At 39.0% G+C, this 24,289-nt stretch overlaps 1 protein-coding gene across 5 annotated transcripts in view; it reads left to right on the top strand.

Annotated features, from left to right (window-relative positions):
• Window positions 1-24,289, top strand: part of CACNB2 (calcium voltage-gated channel auxiliary subunit beta 2) — a 220,072-nt gene that overhangs the window by 137,496 nt on the left and 58,287 nt on the right. Inside the window, exon 1 of one of the 5 annotated variants that reach the window (XM_042043657.1) lies at window positions 57-371. The exons of the other annotated variants lie outside the window; for them this stretch is intronic. Coding sequence (XP_041899591.1) covers window positions 339-371 — 33 coding nt within the window. The 5' untranslated portion in view covers window positions 57-338. Of the gene's footprint in view, window positions 1-56; window positions 372-24,289 lie in introns of those variants that run through there. 5 annotated transcript variants of the gene reach the window in all.

Raw genomic sequence — 24,289 nt, forward strand, 5'->3', positions numbered from 1 at the left:
TGCCCGCACCGCCCCGTCCCTCTGCCCGCACCGCCCCGGCTGGGGCTCCCCGCACCTCCCCGCACCTCCCCGCCCCGCCCGGCTCCGCACGGACGCGGGGCTGCCGCTGCCGCCCGCGGAGTTTCGCAGTTTTCCATCCCGCCGGTCCCGCGGCCCTCCCAGCAGAGATTCCGAGTTCATGCCCGAGAGCCCCGGTGCCTCAGGAGCAGCCCAGGCGTGGGAAAGCAGCCTGGGAAGCCTGTCCAGCTGGGACACGGGAGCTGAGGATGCAGTGGAAGATCTGACTTTAGGCGACTGGGCGCTCTGGGCAACTGGTGTCAGACTGTGAAGGTGTAACTATGTACCTTTTTGGCAGTGAGGATTACGAAGCGGTAAGATGTAAACTAAGGGGTTTTTTTTCTCAGTTGTTATTTACTTTTAATGTTCCTGTCTCAGAGTTTATTGGGCAACTTTGCGGTTTTGTCTGTGGTTGAACTTTTGTAGTCACCAATTCACTTGCTTTTTAAATAGGACATTTTTCTTCAAGTTCTTCAAGTAGTGAGATACTATTTGCTAGATAAAATTGAATTTTCTTTCCTTGTCCTGTTTATTGCATTGTGGTGATATTGAAAATGTTTAACTACTGAGCATTATGAGGCTGTTTGGGCTTTTGGAGTTAAGCAAACCCATGCCTCCAAATAATTCAGAATTTGTCTCATACTTTGTAATGTAGATAGACTACAAGGAGCTTATGGAACTGGCCTTAATAGAGTGTTTGTGGGGATGTTGCCAAACCATTTCTTTTGTACAGTTCAAAGCATGTCATTGTAATGTACTGCAATGTCCATCAAAAGAGCTAGCTTAAAAAACCCCAAACACACCCACATTAAAATCTGACACTCTTTAGTTGAGTATGTGTGTAAAACAGTGTTTGAAATAAGTTGATGATGTCAGAGAAGACCAGAAGGAAACCACTAATAGCTCCACACTGTTGCGTGACATTGTTAGCTGACATAAAAGTTTACAATTTTGCAGCCTGTGGTTCAAGTGCTACGTTGTAAGCAAAATGGATGGATTCTTCCACCCACACACATTTGTGACTGAGTCCAAAGGAGCTTTGGGCAAAAATGACACTGAAAAATATCTATGAACTCTACTATAGGACATCAAAATAAATTTCACGTGCTAAAAAGTGGCACATTCTTTGCATATAACTGGCAATTGCAAATGTTTTGTTTTGATTATTGAAGTTGCCCTTTGAAATATGAAAGGGCCTTTTATGGCAGTCTGGGTTCTACAACACATTTCAAAGAATTAATTTAGTTATTTTGGATTATTTTTCTTCTTTTTTTTCCCTTTTTTAAATTCCAACCAGCTATGCTTTTGAGATGCAAGAAATGTAGAAGACATTCAGGAAAATAATTTAAGTGCAGCTGTCTGTGCATTGAACTCGTTTGTGTGTGTATGACTTGCACAAACTTTCACAAACAAAGCTAGGGAACTGAAAAGAACTTAGTTTTTCCAAAGCAGTAAGCCACATCACTGGCATTGCAGTGATTATGCTATAGAACATTTACTTGTGTATAAAGATTATAAAGCAAAAGAGAGTGTCAAACTTTGAAGCTTTTTTTTTTTTTTAAATTGGTTACATTTAGATATTTGTAAAGCATTGCAAATCTCTCTTAACAGATTTTTTGCATTTTGCTCTTCATTCCATTGTATCCTGTGGAGTTATTTCCTGGTTTATACAGCAAATGAGTCTGAAATTTTAAAATTTCTTGAAAATAACCTAGATGACTGAAGAATGATGTTAGAGCTTTGGATCCAAATCTCAATCTTTCTCTGATGCTGTTTCAGCTTCTAAAAAATATGGAAGTATTCTGTGTCATAGAAAGTAGTTTAATGTTTGAGACACCTTTCCCAGGCAGGTGGGCCATCTCATTCCAGTCCCTTTTCTACTACAAAGTTGTGCAAAGTGAAATAACATCAATAGAAAAAGTAAGGAGTCCACCATTAATTGTGTGGGGTTGGAGTTTTGTAATTTTTTTTTTCTTTTGTTCTCTTTGATGTCTCTCTAGGTCCCTGAAACTGCAGTGTAATGATCTGCTCAAACAAAATGTGTCACTAAGTGCAAACTAAAATATAATTTGGGTTTTTTCTTCTTTAGAGCAAGATAGTTCAGGGGAAAATAGGGATGCACTTTTTTGGTGTTATTTTGGTAGCCAGATTACCAAACTACAAACCAAGATGTTTGCTTTACTCAGTGATAAGTAAAATAGAATAGATGGTGTACATAAAGCTTGAAGAACACTTTTATTGTTCAGCAAAAGCTAAATCAATGTGAAACTTCTATCTGTACAGATCTGTTGTTCATGAAGCCATATGCTCTGCTCTGTGGAAAAGGCATTTGTTTTATCTTCCCACACAATTATTTGAGTGACTGAAGGACAAAGTGAGTGAAAAGTGACAGTGAAGAATTTCAGGGTTTAATTTTAAGTTTACTATTAATTTAAAGCAATTTAAAACAGGTTTAAGGCATTCTATCTATGCTTATAAAATTTGATTTTTATCCTAGGGAGGAGACCACTGATGAAAAGAAACATAGCATCATTAAAGCATCTCTTAGAGGAATTCAGTAAATCCATCTCTTAAAGCTCAATCTTTAAGCAGAGTAATAGAGAAGTGGAACTGTATGTGACCACTGTTCGCATTTCATACGTGCACGCGAATGTCCACGTGAGCATGCACATGCACGTGCAGAAATGTGAGTATCTGAAGTGATACTCCAACTCAGTTGAATTTAATAGCAAAGTGCCAATGCCACAGACTGGTACTCCCAGCTTTTGCATCTGGTGTCCACTTTGCATTCTTTTTGTTCCTGTGTGTAAACAAGCTTGGGTTATTAGCTTACTCTGAGTGCATAGTGAGTCTAGATATCTGACAGCACTGATAATCAACTTTGATGCCATCTCCTACCAAGCTCAGCTAACAAAGATAATATTGCTTAAGAACCAGTTATCAACAGAAAAAAGCTGGGATTTATGACCACTTCATATTAAGAATAAGAACAAAGTGTCATGACATAGTGACAAAAGCTACATTTTTGAAATTAATAATAAAACCAGGCAGCAGTGGTCATTTCCTATTTCCATTAGTATTTTAATAAATATTCTAACTTGGCATGCACAGTGTGTTTCACATTACATTTTAGAACTTCAGGTAGATGCTTATTAAGGTGTTTATGACTGATGAAATAAACATATAGTATCTTTTTAGGCATTCCTTGCCACATACCTGGCAAAGTAGATCTGTTTAACTATAGTAAGCGATTTTATTTCATAAATACAGGAAACTGTAAGAAGCTGCAGATCCAGCAGTCTCATTTGTGGCTGTAATTTGTTTGTTCATAACTTTTCCTGTTTGTTTGCGAAATAAACCTCTGGTTAAAGCGAATAAATAAATAAACCAAACAGAATTGGAGTAGTTCCTCAAAAATGAAGCAGAAAGAAGGAGCTCCTTTTTACAGATATCTGGTAGATCGTAGTCTGCATTACCCTCCCAACACAAAAGCATCTAAAACTTACTCCCAACAGTCCTTTGAGTTCCACATAAGGGATGATGGGACTCTAGACGGTGCTTGCATGTTTGGGAGGCTCTCCTGTGCCCCCAGGCTACACTTTGCCCAGCAGAGCATTTCCCTGTGGCTGCAGAGCATCTGCTCTTCCTTCCTCAGGTGGGCCTTGCCAGGGCTCTGGGTGCTGGGCACCTCCAGCCACATCCCTCCAGCCTTCCTGGAGCCCTGGTGGAGGTGTTCCAGTGCTGATGGCACCGACTTGTCCCCAGTTGGGCACGGGACACCTTTAGTGTTTCATCACGCTTTCCTGATGGCAGTCTGGCCTGGCAGAGACTTCGGGCTCTGTTGTGTTAGCATAATCCAACACTGTGATGGGAAGTGTAGGGTTAATTATGATTTCTTCTGCAAAAAACCTAATCATTGGAAAGCTATATTTTTAGCAGAGTAATTCAGAGGCAGCAAGAAGTTTTCTTGGTGATTAGTCATTTAAGAAAAATAATTTAATTTCATTCACTCTGTTGCATGCAACTTTCAGACTTTTGCAATCAGTTTTTAACTTTCCTAAGAAACTCAAAACTTAGCTTTTTTTGATCTCCATAGATATTTTTCTTGGAAAATATCCGTACAAAGAGTGGGAAACCTCTATATAAGTCCAGTGAATTGGTTGTGATGTCCAGAGCATATGTTTTGGTTGCCTTGGAAATCCAGCATTTGTCACTTGTGTTCTCCAGGCAAAAGTTTTGAACTTGTCTATTTAAATTAAAGCTTCACTTCCATTGAGTTTGCCTATGTCCTCTTGCAGGATGGAGTACTTCTTATGGATTATTAAGTATGATGTTGATAAATGCCAGTTTTACTCATGGCTCCTGCTGGGCAGAATTATCTTCTAAAAAGTATGAAAATCTGTCTGCTAAATTTCTAAAGAAGGTGAATATCTTGAAGCAGTCAAATGTCATTCACGTTTGAGAAGAGTTACTTTCTGACTGCTCTTCATGAATCAGACAAATCTCAATTCTGTGTGTACAGGCATTCTGCTGAGAGGGCTAATTTTGCTGTGTCCAGGGAAAACCCCACCTCTCCTAGAAACAAATAGGGAGAACACAATGATGTGCTTATTCTGAGACATTGCTACTTACCTTATTTCAGAAACTGAGTGAAGGGAGAAAAGGATGTTGTTTGAGATTGAAGAGAGTCACTTGTAACTGTTTAGCAACAGTAGTTTTCATCATACTGTGGATTGACCTGGGAATGTATCTGAAAATCATAAATCAGAATTGCTTCTTTGGGAACCTCTCCCTTGAATTGCATATTTATTATGACAAGGACAGTTCTGCAAATTGCGTGTGGCAGAACACTGTAAAAATTTAACCATAAGGTTTTGGAATGACCTTTCCATGTTCACCTTAGTTCAACCTAAGGCAACAACATCTAATGTTATGTTCAGAGAGATAAGTTGTACAATTTGTGAGTGTAACTTGAAGTACAGACTTGAAAGGCAGTCAAATTCAATTCAGTCTCTGAGGTTTGCTTCAGAGCCGTGAGTCCGTCCTTTGACAAAACCCTTGATATTTTGATTCTTTATCTTTAAATTTTAGGAGACACTTGATTTGTTTCTAGTGACAATAGCACTTGGTTAATTTTCAACTGTAAATATTGTACAGATGCACAAGGAATGGAGTTATTGATGCCTAAAACCATGTGTTCAGTGAGAAGTACTCTTATGTGGAGGAAAGAAGTGCTTATACGTGAAGATAGATGGGCTCACATCCAGAGCTGGATGTAAATTTGTGAAACAGTCACCCTTAGCAAGCCTTTTTCCTGTGGATTCTCTGCAGCAGCCAAACTGTAGAAGCAATACAGTTCTCTTTTCCTAAATTGGAAAAACGAGGGTCATTCTGTATGGCATCGTTCCCCATGACTAGCTCAGAGACATCGCAGCTGTGTTTTAAGCACTGCATATGAGTTTTGGGACTTCCCCAAGGGAAGCCTGGGAGAGCTGCTGGTTTCGATCCTGTAGCAGAGTGGCTCCTGAAACAGTTTCAGTTTAGAATAGGGAAACACTAGAGAGGAAAACCTTAATAAAACAATGCAGAGGAAAGTATTGATCATTTTTGTGTTACTTCCAAGACACCAAGTGTACTTTCCAGTTAGTGATTTGCACAACTGTAGTGACCGTACTTTTTTCCCCCGAGAAAAAACAGTGTTCAATCTAACCTCCTGTAGTTTATGTGAAGTAGATTTTTAATAATGATGTTACTGTTTGACCTTCATATCACTCCTGTTTCCTTGCCTCCTGTCTTTAATTTGAATTTCAGTGACTGAGGATGGAGACTATTTTTGACAGTATATTGAAGGTATTTATAGTGTATGTGACCTTCCCCTACCTCTGGGCCCACAATCCAACACATGAACAGTCAATAAAAAGATGGGGAGCTCTGTGGAAGCCAAGGGTGGAGGCACAAGGTGTAGGCCCTGTTATGTACGTGAGTCTGTGAGCAGTGGATAATCTATCCCTCATGTAGAACTCAGAATACCTGGTTCATAACATGGGGTCCTGGGGTGCATGGAGCTCTGGGAGATTAAAGACAAGGTTTCTCCCTTCAGGAAATAACTTTTAGAAATAGATACTTCCAACAAAAAATATGAGGCAAGTCAATGACTGCAATTTATCTGGATCCTTTTGCACTGGTTTAGTGCCGAGTGGTGTCTGAACACAATGAAGGAAGGGAATGAGCATATCTCTTATTGTGGAAGAGGATCATGGTGAGTGCATCATGTTTGAGAAGCAGGTTTGTGCCTGAGGCACCTGTGAAATCAAGCAGTTTTTGACATTTAGAAACCAACCTCACTGACCAGCTCCAGGTGATGAAATAGAAAATGAGAAATTTGTTTCTGTTTAAGGAGTAGAGGGTAAGAGAAGTAGAGTGTGGAAATTGGGCTGGGTTGGCAGGACCAGTACAGTTTACCTCACAAACATGAAGAAAATGTAACAAAATCAAAGTACTTAAAAATCATATACACAGATGATGTGGGTGAACAGCCTTGTGAACACTTGTCACAAAATCACAGGGTGGTTGACAGTGGAAGACATCTCTGGAGGTCATCTGGTCCAATCCTCCTGCTCAGACAGGGCCACTTAGAGCCAGGGGCACAGGACCATTTCCAGGCTGCTTTTGAGTATCTGCAAGGATAGGGAGACTCCGCAACCTCCCTGGACAACCTGTGGCGCTTCTCAGCCACCCTCATGGTAAAACATTCCTATGTTCTGAGGGAATCTTCTGTGTTTCAGTTTGTGCCCACTGCCTCTGGTCTTGTCACTGGACCCCACTGAGAAGAGCCTGGTTCCATCCTCTGTACCTTCCCTTCAACTATTTATATACAAAAAGCCCTGAGCCTTTTCCTCTCCTGGCTGAAAGTCCCAGCTCTCTCGGCCTTTCCTTATGTAAGACATGCTCCAGTCCCTTCATCATCTTTGTGACCTTTTATTGGAATCTCTCCAGAATGTCCATGCCTCCCTTTTACCGGGGAGCCAGGAACTGGATACATCACTCCAGGTGTGGCCTCACCAGTGCTGAGTGTTTTGTTTGTGCTTTTTTATCATAGCTCCCTTTTTTGGTTTTTGTTTCCATTACTTACTACAAGATGGAAGATGAAGGTGGAAGCAAAGGGTAGAGATGAGTGGAGTGTGCCCCCCACCAAACTGCTTGAGGGAGCTCTGAACCTCTCAGCTACTTTTCCATTTGTGAGACAGCAGTGGGAAGGAGGGAAGGAAGTCTCTCACAGGACCTGGCTTCTGAGTGTATTGAGAGCACCAAGTCCTGATGAAATCTGTAAATTCATCTGTTGGTCTTGGTTTCAGTTAATTTCCATCTGAAGGAAATGGCCATGGTAATGACCTATTTCCGGGCAATGCGCTGATCAACCTCATGCTGCACGAGGCAGTTTATGTCAGTGATGTGAGCCAGCATGGACTTTGAAAAAAACAAAATAACCTATCAGGAATACTTGAGTTCTTCTATTCCATATTCATTTACTTTACAGGTCTTGATATTAAAAAAATGGCTATTTTTCAGTGAGGAATTTGAATGAAGCTAGTGTAGCCATAACAAGTGCTAATGATAGGAGCAGTAATCTAGGCAGGGCAGTACAGAGTTAACAACAAGCTAGTTGATTGGGCTTCTCTGATTTATGTAGCTACATACTTAATTCTTGGATTCCTCTGCACACCTTGTGTGTGTGTTTGTGTGTGTATGTGTTTCCAGGCTTTTGGGAATTATTTACAACTTCCTCCCTGTTACGCCACATATATTCATAGTTCTTATTTGATTAGATGTCAGGAGACGTCTCTCAGCTAGAGAAGTCTTCTGGGTAAAAGATACTAATGGCATGTGGTTTAAGTCAATTTATATAGGGCTTGGGGTGGAGTCCTACATGCAAAAGTTAGGATATTTAGAAGAAGGTGGCTTGAATGTCTTTAGTTAAAGAAATGGGACATGCATATGCTGTGCATGAATATGGTACAAAATAAATCCAGATCTTGCAGGGACCCCGATGTTCTGCTTCTAACAATAGCATTATTTTAAAGTTTGATTTCCAGTTAAGTATTTGTGACATGCATTTTGATGTCTGCGTTGTTTAGCCTGTGGAAGGATGTAAGGTAGCAGAAGGGGTAGCAGAAGGGTTAGCAGAAGATGTTTTATGTGCAAAATTGAAATCGTGACTTCCCTACAGCACATATGGAAAGCTAAAGTCAAGAAGGCATGTTCGCGCTGTCTGCCATCCGCGCCTGCTTGCCTGGTGCAGCAGACTGCCTGTTTTAGACGCTCTATCCTGGGTAGCACAACTATTCTCCCATCAATGGTGTGTGAGATGGTGTCTGGCAGTCTAGATAGCTTGTTGCTCTCTTGACCTTTCAAAGCTCTAGCAGTTACAAGAGCTCAATTAAGCACTCCTAGCAGGCAGGCTGGATATAGTCCACCAGCATGTTGATAGAAACCTTCCACAAAGGGAAACCAAGGGCCAAAAATCCCATTTCAGATTATCTGAAGTTTCTTTGATAGTCTTTTTGGGGCACAAGTCCTTTGTTTTCTCCTTTGTTTTCTCCTTTGTTTTCTCCTTTGTTTTCTCCTTTGTTTTCTCCTTTGTTTTCTCCTTTGTTTTCTTTTCTTTTACAGTTGAGGTTGTGTGTTTATGTCTGTTTGGGAATATGTTTTTGTTTTCCAGTTGGTGATAATAAGTGAAATGATTTGTTCTGGTGAACAAATTCAGAAACAGCTGATGAGAGCAAATCTATAATTTATTTTTATTTAATATTGGCTCTCAGGAAGGCTATCACAGAGAAAGAATCCATCTACCTCTTTATTGAAGCCATGGACATCTATCTTCGTGAAGACATGTCTTCTCTAAATTATAAACAAACTCCAGCAACTGGACTGACTAAATGAAATGCTGTTTGTTTACTTACACTGCATGTTACTTTCCAGATAATGACTTCAGCTGATGAATAAGTATTACAAAATCCTGAGGATAGGTAACACATCTTTAATAGGAATCATCAATTCTTTTTTCAGCAAGTCGTTTATTTACGCAGCAGCGGGTAATGACAGCCACGCTTGTTTATTATTGTTTATTATTTGATACATATCTGACGAGATTAATGTCTAAGATTCTGCCAGGAGAAAATTTAGCAAAACTTGGATGTTTTCACTGCAGTAACTACAGAACCATAGGAACCAGATGTTTTAAAAGTTTTTTTTCTGAGAAATGAAAGATTAAAATCTCTGGGAAATTCTCCTGTGCACATTTCATTGTACATTGTCATTTACAACACAGTGTGATTCTATACGTTTTAATTTAGCAATGCGTAGGACTTTCTGGCATTTAAAATTCTAGAATTCCGTACTATATTTTATGGTTTGCAACAGAGTTTTAGAGTTGTGTTAGAGTTTACAAACCAGTCAAATGGAGTTAATAAGAATTGGGTTTAACACTTCATTTTTTTACCTTTTTAAGGCAATTTCTGTGTTTTTTACAAATATCTATACAGATGTTTTTATTAAAAATAAATTCTTTAAATCAAAGTATTTTTTATTGGTATAAGAAAATAATTTTTTTTTCAGGAATCCAAAATGAGAGTGCTTCTTACTCAGCTTTGTGCTGAGGTCTAAGGGCAGGTAGACCATTACAAGAATTTTTAAGCAGAGGGAACAATAATAGGCCAGCTTATGGGAGCAAGGCTGATACATTAATACTACTAGTTGATTATCATAAGAACATAACTGCATTTCAAGGCTATTCCCTTAAATAACAACTAAGTACGACAGGAAAAAGATATTTACATCTCTTTTTATAAAGTATATTTGCCTGAAAGGAAGTGACAAACTTAGTTTTGTCTTCACTGGAGGTACTTGAAATTTATTATATGTGCAGAAATGGGCTTTACTAAAATTGACTTTGCACTTAACTTCATAGACTTGTTTCTATCTGCTTGTGGAGGCAGCTCAGCAGGCTAATTTTGGAGGCTAAATGTCAAACTTCAGAGTTTTTTATCCTAAGATGTTAATTACTCTTAGGATTTCTTTACTTTTTTATCTGGTGTAGGAGATTAAAAACTAAAACTCCTTGTAAAATTGCAAAATTTTAATCCATGGAGATTGTCAAAACTCAACTAGACACATCCCTGAGTAATCTGCTGTGGCTTTGAATATGGTGCTGTTGAGCAGGAGGCTGGACTAGATGATAGTCTGGTTCATTGAGAGAATGCAGGCTATATAAAAGTCTTCAGGGCACAAAGGAGGAATCCCCATGTTTTTTACATCATAAGTTAAAACTCGCTCTTAGAAGTTTTCATCTTGTCCAGCAGTTGCCCGTGATTTAGTTCCCATTACTGAAGGACGCCCAGTATAATTCTGAAATTTTAGGCCTTTAATATCTAATTCACTGTGATTCTTTTGCCTTCATTTGGATTCCAGGCAAATATGGGGATAATATCTATAAAGTGAGATATGAAAGAGGCATTAGATTTTTGCTCAAATATAGTCAATTTATCATATATATCACATTGTGGTTTACCCCATATATTTAAGAAAGTTGTGTTCTGCTTCCCTTAATTCCTTTTAAAATGGAATAATTTGTATTGTGTGCTGTAATTCTGTTATTCATTATAGACATCCTGGCAAGAACATGGGTGGCCTTCAGACATGCTGAAGTGAAATCATAAGGTTCCCTGTACAAGACCCTAGTACCATATGTGAAATTTTGATTTTGCTGATTGACGTTTCACTTGAACTTGACAGTGAGAAAATGCTTTTTTCTTTTAAATACCCACCACATACACCTATTCCTGATAACTTAAGCTGCTTTGCCTTCTAAGAGTTTTCCTATGCATGCATGAATGTTATCCCCCTCCTCTCCTGCCAGGAACATAGATTTGTTAGGAAAAATGAATAATTCAGTTCAGCCATGTCTTTTAATACAAAATAATGTTCTCATCACATGGATCCAGAGGTTCAGTGGAATTTTCAGGCAAGAACATCTGGGAGATGGTCTGGATGGGACTGTCCTGGTGTGCTGAGGGAGAAAACATAATTCAGCTGATACCATTTCCTATAGCTATCTTTGCCTTGTCACCACAGGGATAAAATTTGAGATATTCCTGTAATCAAATGCCTCCCAGTAAAATGCATACATTTAAAAAAAAATCCAAATACTGCAAATTGTGCTGTTTTGCTTAGGGTTATTTTAAATAAACCTGGACATCTGTGTCTGTAAGTGTGGTGGGAGAGATTAGTCCTGCCAGTTAGACAACGTGTTTTGTGGATCCACTTGACTGGTAACAATTAGAAGTGTTGTCCCTGCACTTCTCTGGTAGATTTTATGATGTGAATGCAATGCTATTCCATTTAAATAAGGTCTGTTTTAGAATAATCAAGAGAGGAAACAAGAAGGAACTGCTATGAAGATCATAGGCTATGATGATTTTGAAAATTAACAGGAATAAAAAATACCAATGCCTTTTCAAATCACGAAAAGATCCAGGTCTGCAAACAACTGACAAAACACAAGAGGCTATAAAAGAACACACTTGTGTTACTGTGCCAACTTAAGCAACAAACATTTCCTTTTCTTCTGCATGATGAAAGAAACAATAAGCCATGATTCTTTTTTTAAGCATTGTAAACTTAAAAACTTTGAACAGGAAGGGAGATGATAACTGTATGAATTACTGCTGATGATTGATGGAATAACTGTTACAAAAGGAATAATGGAAGGAGAGCAGTGCAAATCTAGAGCGACATTCTGGTTTACTTAAATGAAAGTTTTCAATATTTTGTAATAAGTGTTTTAGCCTAATTGAAATCAGTTAAGAATAAGTTTAAAATTAAAAAAGAAATATAAATAAGATACCAAGTCCCTTTTTTTTTTTCTCCAAAATTGAGTTTAGCTGGCATAATATTGAGAGCCAGGAAGATTTCTTTAAGTGTGAAAATCCAGTCTTGAATTTAGTGGTGACTTCTGACTTTTACCTGACCAGGGAATGCAGCATTGCGTCTCGAGAGTCTTGGAGGGGTTTTGAGTAGAAATGTATTTGAACTGTGGTATAGCAGAGCATATACAATCTACTGAGTGGGCCCTAGGTGTGACCTCGGAAAGGTGATGCATCTCGGGTTTCTTTAGCATTTTTAAATTTTTTCTGCCCATACCTACTTTGGGGACTGCCTTCATGTAAAGCTGGGTGAACACAGAGCGCCTGTTGAATGCTTGTAAGCAGAAAAAAACCAGTTGTGGGATTAGCTGTGCTATGGGCTTCAATTAAGAAGCCTAGAACTGCTGGATATTTATTGGCTGGCTTTAATGGAAAGCTTCATAGAGAACAGAGGTGATTAAATCTTACAAAAATGTGTATTGTTAATAAAAACCAAAAGGAAGATAGTCTGTTATGGCAGCTATATATAACAAATAACATTGAGGTAATTTTTTTTTTTCATGGTATTTTTATATGGTACTTTTCGTCCTAGAAAGGATATCATTCTGCTTTTGTGATCTCTGTTGCTAAACTGGAGCATGGCAAGAACTAGCAAAAGTTCAGGAATGCTCATTGACCTGCCATCCATCTCTTACATGCTTGAAATATTCTCTCATATTTTTCTCATATTACCCTGATATTTCTCCTCTTGAAGCTTTGTCCTTCTTTGCTACTTTGTCATGGTGCTCCTCCTCTGGGTAATATCAATGATGCCCATCATCCACCTACCTACTTTTTGCTGCTCCTTGTTCACTCTCTTTATCTTTAGAACTCTAATCAAAATATGAGTTGCCTTCCTAATTAGCACAGCAGAGTGGCAATATCAGAGCCATCTTTGTCATATTCCTGTCCCTCAGCGGGAATCCAGCAGTGATCGAAGCAGATGAATAGCTGATATGTTTGAGTGGTAATTCCTCAAGCAGAAACTGATTCCCTTGTAAACTGGAAGAAATATGACTTTTGACTGAGCATAACCATATGAGTTAAAGGAGAAAATTAATTTCATTTGCAAACAATGGATCACAGAGGAAAAAGGAGGCTCTAGCCAGCACAGTTCCTGAAGAAAGCAAATTTTTAGGGATGACCTAGGCTTGTTTGTATTTCTTTGACGAAAGTTAGCACAGCATGTTTTGAGACCTTAAGACTTGCAGAACTGGAGTTTCCATTCTTGTGTCATTCATCACTGCAGGTGCTGGAGACTCACTTGTAGTCAGAAACTTGCTAGGGTAGTGTGGAAGAAATCTCTTTATCTGAGGGATTTTACAAAGTTGATTGATCCTGTAGCATATTAATAATGTTGCTTTACAGTGTGAGTACTGCTTGTCTTAAAATTTTTGAACAAGTTGACTGTTGCATAGCAAATCCGAAAAGGAAGGTTTGCCCAAGGTGTATGTTGTCTCTTTTATGAGAAGTCTATATTTCCAGTTGCAGATTCTTCTGAAATCCCAAACTCCTGACTACTGTATGAAAAGCAGTACAGGTGCTCTATGCAGGGAGATGATTATGGCATTCATTAGAACATAGCTGCTTTACCTTGACCAGTTTTGGTGCCCAACAGGAGAAAGATGTGGATAAATCAGAGAGGATTCAGTGAAGGGCTCCCAGAATGGTTGGGGCTGGATCACTTGGCTTGCAGATGCAGCCTGAGGGAATGGGGCTTGCACAGCCTGGAGTCGAGATCAGTCAGCATCTACAAGGAGGTTATCAACAGCAAGGAGCTAGGCTCCTCAGACGTGTGGGTGGCAGGACAATCAAACGTGTATTTTCTGCCAGCATTCAGTATTGCAACAATATATGGAAGAACAACCAGTGGTCCAAAATTTGGTGTATCCTTAGAAGAGGAAATAGCTCAGTGAGGGATAAGATGTAATGTGCTTTACTGACCCAGGCAAAGTCTGTTCTGAATCAGAAAGAAATCAGTTTCTCTTATGTCTGAAAAACACAAAATTCTTGGTCTTCTAGGTTGCAATAATTTTAGAAACCTGAGATCAGTTGTTATCCTGGAAAATATCTGTTGTACTTTTACAACCTTTGAATGTCCCAGAACACAAAAAATATTCCAACATTGAGCTATAAAAGTTCACCACACCATTTGCTGCTTTTATGATTTCCTTGAGTTTTTCTTTTGCAATTCATTTATATTTTATTTCCTTTCAGGTTAGCATCTAATCATTAGCACCCTCTTCAGCAGCAAGCACATTTCTGCTTCCGTGTTGCCTAAAACATACACTGCTCTTTTAACCCTCCCATCTTTATTTAAGCAATCTTTTTTCTAGTGTTCATAGAAATCCATAGTACAATATCTGTTTTATCTCTGAGAAAGTACATTTAGGTTTATTCAATATTGTGTATTACATACTATCAGATGGTTTCTAGGAAACTTTCACTATTTTGTTGTAAACAAGTATTGTATATACTCTTCACATTCTTGTGTTGCCTTGCAGATGGAAAACGGTAACATACAGAGGCTTCAGTCTTATTTCTTAGTAAAGAGATGGGAATAGTGCCCTAAAACGAGCAGAGTCAGAATCACAAACTCTGTCTCACTCTCTTTCTTTCAAAGGACAGTTGGTGGAGCTGTGCAAGCAGTGACAGCCACACAGATTGGGATGGGAGAATCAGGCATGTAGTGCTTCCTTTAGGTTGATACCCTCATCTACTCTGTGTGCATGCTCTAGGTCAGGTGGCTTTTAGAGACAAATCTAAATGAGCCAATGGATGTGGACAGCTGGCATCATGTAATCTATACATTAACTGGTGTATTTTTGGTTTAGAAAAAAACCTATGAAAATACATGCTGGAGAAGGGGAATTTTTCAAGATTATTTTGATAGGTGATACACAAGAGGGACAAAAGGCCTTTCCAGAGATATTTTCATTGATGTAAAGTATTGCAGACTGTTATATTCTTGAAATCAGATGAGAATAATTGAAATGTGTAAATCATGAAAGGAGCCTCATCCTCTTGGTAAAATCCTAAGTAGTTTGCTTTGTTTTATGCTAGACCTGGTGGATAGGTAATGGGTATAAAGAAACAGTCCTGATATTTTTCAAGGAGTTTATGAGGATGAAGACTAACCAAAGGACTAACATCTGAAACCACAAGGACTCACGTGGCTTTGACACTCTTGGAAAATGGGCTTAGATTTAGCCCACTGATGAGGATGTGTGTATTTTTTGTAGTGTTTATATCCTGAAATAAATGATGCCATGCAGTGCTAAACTGCTCACTTGGTGTTTCTGGCAGTATCAAAGAGAGGAAGGCTGCAGTTGCTTAAAGGGTCATTGTGTTTACAATAGATACCTGGGCTGAATCACAAATGAACCTCTGTGTTACGGGCTTGAGCTTTCAGTAAGCCTGGGTGAGGGAAATTTAATTAATTCCTTAGTCTTCATGTGCACAGTTTAACACAGATGTTGGTAAGAAAACCTCTCCTAATCTAAGCAGTGAGCAAATGGCAGTATTTTATGTCATGACAGTCATTGATTGCTGTTAACAAGAGATCATGACTAGAAAATCAAAATTTCAGTAGCAGGTGATGATCTGGATTTATAAGTAGACAACTAGTGTATGGCAGCGGTTTCTTCAGCGTATATCATTGTCAGACTAACTCATTAAGAGATGGCAAAAAAGATAGTTATTTCACCAGATGAAAACTGTATTTATGGCATAAAAATGAAGGGTAGCAAGCAAAAATACGTATAAAAGCAGTTGTTACCTTTGAAAGCTGACTAAGTTTGAGTGCTGTAACTTGAAGTTGTCATTGGCACAGTTGAGAGCCTCTGGGTAAGGATTAAGAGACAAATAAAGCAGATACCATCATGGGAGTCTACTATAGGCCACTCAGCTAGGATGATGACACTGATGAATTATTCTTTAAGGAATTAAGGGACAGTTCTAAATCATCTGTCCTTGTCCTTATGGGGGACTTCAACTTGCCAAATGTTAACTAGGATCACTACAAAACTAGCAAAAACAGGTCCAGAAGATTCCTAGAATATCTGGATGATAACTTCATGGTACAGGTACTAAGGGAGCTGGCTGGGAAAGATGCCCTCCTTGATTTGATGCTTGCTAACCAGAGGATCTCATGAAGTGGTGGTTGGTGGCCTTTTTGCTGACAGAGACCATGAAGCAGCTGAGTTTAAAATCTCTGGTGACAGGAGGAAAACTGCCAGCAAAGCTTCAACCCTGGATATGAGGACACCAGACCACAGGCTGCTCAGGGAACTGGCGAGTAAGGCTCCTTGGGAAAACACCTTTGAAGATGTTGGGGTCCATCAGTGCTGGTTGCTCTTTTGGCACCACCTCCTAAGGGCACAGGAGTGGGCAATTTCAAAATGTCAGAGGTCCAGCAGACAAGGCAGATGGCTGGCTTGGCTGAGCAGGATCTTCTTCTGGAGCTCAGGCAAAGAAAGCCAGTGGAAGAAAGATCAGGAGACATGGGATGACTACAGAGACAGTGATCACCACTGTAGGGAGAAAACTCATGCAGCTGAAGCTAACTCTACTGTGGGGGACAATAAAAAGTGTTTTTAAAAAGGCAATCCAGTAATAACATTGACCCATTACTTGATGAGGATGGTCACCTCACAAATAGGGACATAGGAAAAACAGAGATGTTTAATGCTTCCTTTGCTTCAACATTGATGATGGGCTTTGGGGGCCCCAGAGCCCTGAGCATGGGTGTACCATGACTGTGATAATGATAAACTCTCAGTCAGCCCCAAATTTGCTGCCTATCAGTCTGTGGAGCTTGATGAGATTCACCCAAGAGTACTCAAAGAGCTGGCTGATGGCATTGCAAGACCTCTCTCAATGATTTTTGAACAGTCTTGGTGATCCAGAGAGGTCTCAGTTGACTGGAAGCTGGAAAATGTCCCAGTTTTCAAGAAGAGCAAGAGGGATGACCCTGAAAATTACAGGCCTGTCAGTCTCACTTCAGTGACTGGTAAAATTATGGAGAATATTGTTCTGGGAGTTACTGAAAACCACCTGAAAGACAATGCAGTCGTTGTTCACAGCCAGACTGCTTCTTGAGGGGAAGGTCCTGCTTGACAGACTTATTTTCCTTTTATGACAATATAATCCACCCAGTTGATCAAGGGAAGACAGTTGAAGTAATCTTTTTGGATTTCAGTAAAGCTTTCCATGCTGTCTCTCACAGTGTCCTTCTGCACAACATGTCCAGCTCACAGCTGGATAAACACATCATGGGGGGGGTGAGCAACCGGCTCATGGGTTGGGCACGAAGGGTTACAGTGAAATGGGGTGATGTCAGACTGGAGGCCTGTCACTAGTGGGGTTCCACAGGGCTCCAGCCTTGGCCCTCTGCTCTTCAACAACTTCATCAATGATTTGGACACAGGACATACTGATACACTGAGTAAGTTTGGTGATGACACTAAATTAGGATGAGCTGTTGGCTCTCTTGAAGGGAGAGGTGCCCTACAGGGAGATGTTGGTAAATTAGAGGACTGAGCAATCACCAATCATATGCAAATTAAGAGGGGCGAGTGCCAGATTCTGCACCTGGGATGGGACAACCCTGGATGTACAGGCAGACTGGGGAATGAGAGGCTGGAGAGCAGTGACGGGGAAAGGGACCTGGGGGTCCTGGTCCATGGCAGGTTGAACATGAGCCAGCAGTGCCCTGGCAGCCAGGAGGGTCAAGCGTGTCCTGGGGGGCATCAGGCACAGCATCACCAGCCGGGCAAGGGAGGGGATTGTCCCACTCTGCTCTCCACTGGGGTGGCCTCACCTCGAGTGCTGGGGGCAGTTCTGGGTGCCACAATATAGAAAAGATATTAAACTATTGGAGAGTGTCCAAAGGAGGACCATGAGGATGGTGAAGGGCCTTGAGGGGAAGCTGTGTGAGGAACAGCTGAGGTCCCTTGGTCTGTTCAGCCTGGAGGAGACTGAGGTGAGTCTTCATTGCAGTTACAATTTCCTTGTGAGAGGAAGCAGAGGGGCAGACACTGATCTCTTCTCCTCTCTGTCAAGCCCACTAACAGGACCCAAGAGAACAACCTGAAGCTGAGTCAGGGGAAGGTAAGGTTGTAAATTAGGAAAAGATCTTCCCCCAGAGGGTGATTGGGCACTGGAGCATGTTCTCCAGGGAAGTGGTCACAGCACCAAGCCTGGCAGAGCTCAAGAAGAGGTTGGAAAATGCTCACAAACACATGGTCCAATTCTTGGGGATGGTCCCTTGCCAGGACCAGGAGTTGGACTTGATGATTCTTGTGGCTCCCTTTTAACCCAGGATGTTTTATGATTATGTGGAATAGTCAAATACAGACAAATTCATTATATATGCTTAACATCAACATTTTTAACAAGGTAAAAAACAAATAAGAAAGCAAGCTCCAAAACCTTCAATTTTTTATCTGGAGTAGATGAAAAATGTTACATTTGAAAACCAGGTAGGGCTTGTATGTATGGAGATAAAAGATAAAATTCAAGGAAAATATTTTTTTTCTCTTCATAATTCTCCACTGGTAACAGAATTTCATGTTGAATTTTCAAGGAAGCTATTTTTAAGTATGCAGAAAATCTTAATGACTTGAACCAAAATCCCAGATAAAAATATACTGACGATCTGGAACACAGAATCTAAATTGGCACTTTTAACTGAGCTGAGACAAATTGGGATGATGGTTGCCATGCTTTCCTGCAAATTCTTTCCTTTTCTAGCTTTCTGTTTTCTTGTTGACATCCCAGATGTGTTTTCCATTTTTCCTCTTTTTTACTGTCCAGTTTTAATTTTGTAGCTGACCCAATCTTTGTCTTTCTGTCTGTGCTCTTATATCAACACATAGCATCTTGTATTTTAAATTTTTTTTTTCTGAATTGTCTTTCTGCAATTTAAAATCCTCCCTTTGTGATATTTGCTGCTTGTTAATAAATACAGTCAAAAGTTATATTTCCATTTTTCCTTAAAACCTGTAATTTTTAAGCCCCTTCCGCCCCAGTAAACAGCACCACAGGTCAGCTTGTTGTTACTAATAAGTCTGATTTACCTTTACTTAAGGTCTTAAACACAATCAAGTTACCAGTTTTCAAAAGCTACCATGAGTCAACCAATCTGTGTTAATATCCATGTGTGTGCCGACAGTCTGAGACAAAAGTGAGATGATTTAGGTTCACACACTTGCAATCATTTCCTTGGTGTGTTTTTCTTCCTTTGACACCTGTCTCCAAATTATTCCACTGGCAGCATCTTAGTTCTGTCATCTCTGTGGCTTCCCTCTATAGCTCAAAATCATTAATAATTTAATGCCATTCTCTAGATCCAATTAATTGTCTCAAAACATCAAATTCCATTTCTTTTCCTTTAATTTGGGGGATTTTTTTGCTTTGTTTTTTAAAGTTCTCAATGATGTGATTATATTATTGATAAAGCTTTTTCTTTAAATGAATTTGGAGACTGCCTTCTATTTCTGTCATTGCCCTCTTCCTCAAAAGCCCTTTCTCTTATTTCATAAATGTGAGAATCTCTCTGTCAGAATACACAGAGCTACCAGATTATCCTCCTTCAGAGGCTTTCACAGAACTAATCTCTGCCATAATACGTATAGGAAACTTGCTTAAAGAACAACCCACTGTGGTTATGCAAGGGATGAGTCATAATGCTGGTATCGAATATTTAAAAATGCTTTATTTCCTATTGCATTGCTACCTTGATCCCCGTGTTACTCCTTTGTTGTCTTTTTCTGCTCATTTTCTCTCAGCCTTCAGATTGCAAGCTCTTTTAGGCAGTGTTTGTCATTCACAATAGCACAATATGGTCTCAAGGAGTTTTCCATCTTAGATGTTTTTTGAAAAAAAAACAGGTAAACTAACACACCAGAGCATCCCATAGATTTGGGAAATGTTTAGCTCTGACTATGAGGGCTCTATTTGTTTGATAACTGGGCTGAGCTCTGGAGCTGCCTTTTTGCATATTTTCAAAGATTTTCTGAGGAGTTGCCATGAAAAGACCATCACTCCTCTAAAAATACCTACCCATTCCACTTTTTCCTAGTGAAGCAACATAGAAGCAAACATTTAGGCTAGTATCATGAAATGGGAGTGCAAATACGTGGGTTGCTTGGTGTGGGGCTTTTGTTGTTTTGATTTTTCCTGATAAAGTACCTGGTACAGCTGTTTACCTGGTTCCTGAATGCCAAAATCTTGTCTTCTGCAAACCTAAGAGCTATTTAAAAAAACTCTGCTTTCAGGCAGCTGTTGATTGGATTAGCACCTTGCAAACCTGTTAATGGCAAGCTGGATGCTGCGATCAAGCTTGCCAAAGTCATGTTAAGGGTAAAGAGAAGACTGATTTCCTATATAATCTCCTTTTTAATCACATTGCCACCCTAAAGCTCCCAGCTGTTCTAAAATTTCAGTCCTGCAATTTGAACATCCCCCAAGGCTGTAGATGCCATAGCAGTTCCACATTAGCTTTAAAGAACAACAAAACCATTTTAATCAACATACAGTTTGGTTTTTAAATGTAAAGATAGCAGAATATTTCAATGCCTACTGTGGGAGCTGGTAGCCCTCCTTGGATAGTAATTGTCTATTTATATGTAAATTTTGTGGCACTGTACTGCAGGTCCATGCCAAGAACCAGGGAGGACATCAGGACTAGACTTTGCCAGGTTGTGAAGCATCCATGGCCCTTACACAAGGAATTAACACTTCCTGCTTGATATTGCCTTAATGAAAACATGGACTCTCCTTTTTCCTTTGCTAAAAAGATATTTCTTCAGTTTGTCATACACTTCAAATATTCCTTGAAAACAATTAATTGAATTAAATTTTGTCTTTCTATAAATTCTACCCTCAAATAATTAACATCCATATAATATTATTTAGCATTCTCAGAGCAGCATTTTGTGTTTTCTTCAAGAGAATTCAAAATAATGACATTGTTTGGTCATCTAGAGAAGACTTCATAAATAAGAAATTTTCATGTTCACCACCTGTGGTCCCTCTGCCAAACTGAGGTCCCCTCTACTCATGGTGCATTTGTGGGAGTGATTCTGATTGTAGCTTGTATTTTTCAAGTTGATCAGTTTAGGATGAAATGATAGTCTGTATTCCCTGTTGGTATATTATGATGTGCCAATGTCAGCAGTTTCACTTCATGCTAAACTTTGACATTTCACATTTTGCCTTTGTTCTGAATCAATTTTAAAAGATTTTAAGTGAAATAAAAATTTTATGGGAATAACTCTTCTTTTTTTTACTGTAGTTCATAGCAAACAAGAAGGAGTTGCACATCACAAGGACATAAGATACCATTTCAAATCATGTCCTAGTGTGATGTGTGATGACATTCTTAATACTGCTACAGGATAAGAAGATAAGCAGTTAACAATATCTCTTTACAAATTCTGAATATTGAAATGATTTGTTCCTCTTATTGGCACAGTGAGGCCTGAGATTTCCATATTCAAAGTATACATCAAATGAAGACATAAAGGTATTTCTCCTTTTGGATTTAAAAGTCTCATTAGCATCAAGTGAATGAAAAGATAAAAATATATCTCAGAGGGAGACCCCACTATCATAAATTAAAGGTTTTATGCATGTGTGCAGTCACATATATTTCTTTATTCCTAGTAAAATCTCAATGCATGTTTGCTTACTGCTTCATGCCTTCATTTAATAAATAATAGTGTGAAAAGTCTTTACTTGAAGAAACTTGTTTGATCTTTCTAAGAAGATAATTACTTGAGAATTTTCAGTGATCTGGAAAATGAGATCTAATTCCTAAGTGGATTACCCTGTTTAAGTTAGTCATTGTACTCAGACTGCTTTTATTTTTTAAGGGAAAAACACAATATAAAGGCCACAACTGAACTGGTGAGAGTAATGGTGGCTATATTAATGCAGTGAGAATTCATCAGTCAAAATCTGTACTTAAGCTCCAACTGTACTGATGAAAGTTAAGCATGGGTACAGAAAACTAATAAGAAAAATAAGAGATCTAGAGGCACTACGTAATTTACTTAAATAGTTTCCACTGCAAGTAAATGGAAATAATAAAAAAAACCCTTTCACTCGGTGGACCCAGTTTCCTGAAGATAACACACTTGTACAATACTAAAAAGACCAGACATTTATGGTCTTCAAGGAAAAGAAGCTCAAATATTATCACATATGACCACTAGCAGTGTGAAAAGTATGAGTTTGCACCATGAGAATAACTCACAGATGCTATTCTAATATAGTAAGTGGTAAGATAATTGGTAAATATTTGTCAAGCATGTTATTAAAACAAGAGTTTGTTTTTCAAATAAACTGGGCTTGTAGACCTCACAAATAAGGAAGAAAATAAAAAGAACAATAAATAGCTGGAGTAATTATTAACATGAATTATCTCACTTTTATTAGGCAGTTTCCCATTAAAGATGAAGAATTGGGGGCTGCAGTAACACACATTACTTACAGATATTACTGCAGCTCTTCCATTTTGCAGTGAAAGGAGATGGAGACATGAAGAATTTCACAAAGGTTGAATTTCAGAAGCTCTTGCGAAAAGATTTTTACTGTTCTCCAGAGTAACCCAAAAAAACTTCAGTAACCCAGGGAGGAAGTATAGTTTCCTTGGTTGTCATGAACAATGTCCACTTGTCATTATTTTATTGAATAGTCGAGGTATTTCTATTATAGTTTCATCAAAGTTTTTGTATACGTTTAATTTTTTTTTCATCCTAAGGTGATGGGATCCATTCTTAGCTCATATAAAAATACTCAGAAATCTACACAATTAATTTCATGTAATTGTATGCTCCTCCTTTTCCTGGGTTACACTGCTGTGAGTTTTTTCCATATTCAAAAAGCAAAGAAGCTTCCAGCTTTCCCTTTCCACAGAAAATTTACATGATCACGTTTGTACCACAGGGAAAATAAGGGTAATACTGAGTTTTAATAATGCAATTTGTCAATATAATTAAAATAAATGGAATCACTCTGATTTTTTGGAAGTGTGTTGGGACTGTGGCCAATGCAAGACATGACAAGCACTGTAAATGATCTCTGTGGCCTGAAAGAGGAAAGTCCAATTTTAACAACTCTAGTCTGACCCAAAAGGCATTTTTTTCCCCTTAGGGGAGATAAGAATTATGTTACTGTGCTTCATGGTTTTTTTTATAAGGTGAGGACCAGTTAGGTAGCATCCCTTGTGGACAGCAGAATGAAGGGTAGTAAAAGTGATGCTAAGCCACTTGGTCAGTGTCAAATATGATGTGCTCACCATGGAAGTGCTGTAGAAAGTTAACACCCACACAGTCGTGTGATTGCCTGTCAGGCTTAATGGCTGCTTTGTTTGTTTTCCTCTTACTTAGAGGTAGTGTTGCTTCGGGTTTGGTTTGTGACACCATTCTTCGTGGCAGTAGAGTGGCACCAAGGAACTGCAGTGCTGGTGAGGAGGGGGTTGGATGTGCCCTTTCCAAGGAGGATTGACTGTTGAGGGACCACAGACTGTCCTGGGGGCTGGGACTCTATGGGGTAGCTCATCTCAGCTTTCATTAATGCTGTGATAACATCAGTGGTTTTGTCCACAAGTCACTGGTCTGTCAACCATAACAGAGATTTAAACTCTGCACTAAACTTCTGTCTGCTTGTTGATGCTCATCTTTTCCCACTATTTCCATTGGCAACTGTGTCAGAAGTTGTGGCAAAGGGAAATTTTAAAGAATAGCAAAATTTGGCAGGCTTTGGGGAGGTTACAGGGCCTCCATATATTTTCTTAATAGACAAGATATTTTTAAAAATTCAATAAACTTTGAGTACATTTCATTTTGATTTCTGCTCCTTTTGCTGTAGCTCAGGCGACATTTTAATTTTGAACAATCACTGTAACCTAGCAGATGTATCTGAACTCCTGAAAAGCAAAATATTCCTTGGAGAATAATTTTATGTCAGTTCAAAGCTTATTAAATTCTATGCTGTAACTATTATGGGCTTCAGGAAAGAAAAAAATAAAATATTTGTAAAGTTAAAAATTTGCTTTATTTTGAACTGTGAGTTTAGTAACAACTGTTGTTTGTTCTAATAATGGTGAAATGTAGGCTGCTGCATCACTTGTGATGGGCAATTTCATTGTTATACAGACACAAACCATGGCAGGATTCAATCATTCCTGGGATATGCTGATATACTGCAACATGTGCATGACCACTGTTCTCACTGTAATCTCTATTCGCTGTTGTTCTCGTAAA

Source organism: Corvus kubaryi, unplaced genomic scaffold (assembly GCF_017639235.1).
Source record: "Corvus kubaryi isolate FWS band 111438036 unplaced genomic scaffold, C.kubaryi_AGA036_p1.0 37398, whole genome shotgun sequence".
In the NCBI taxonomy this organism is placed as follows: domain Eukaryota; kingdom Metazoa; phylum Chordata; class Aves; order Passeriformes; family Corvidae; genus Corvus; species Corvus kubaryi.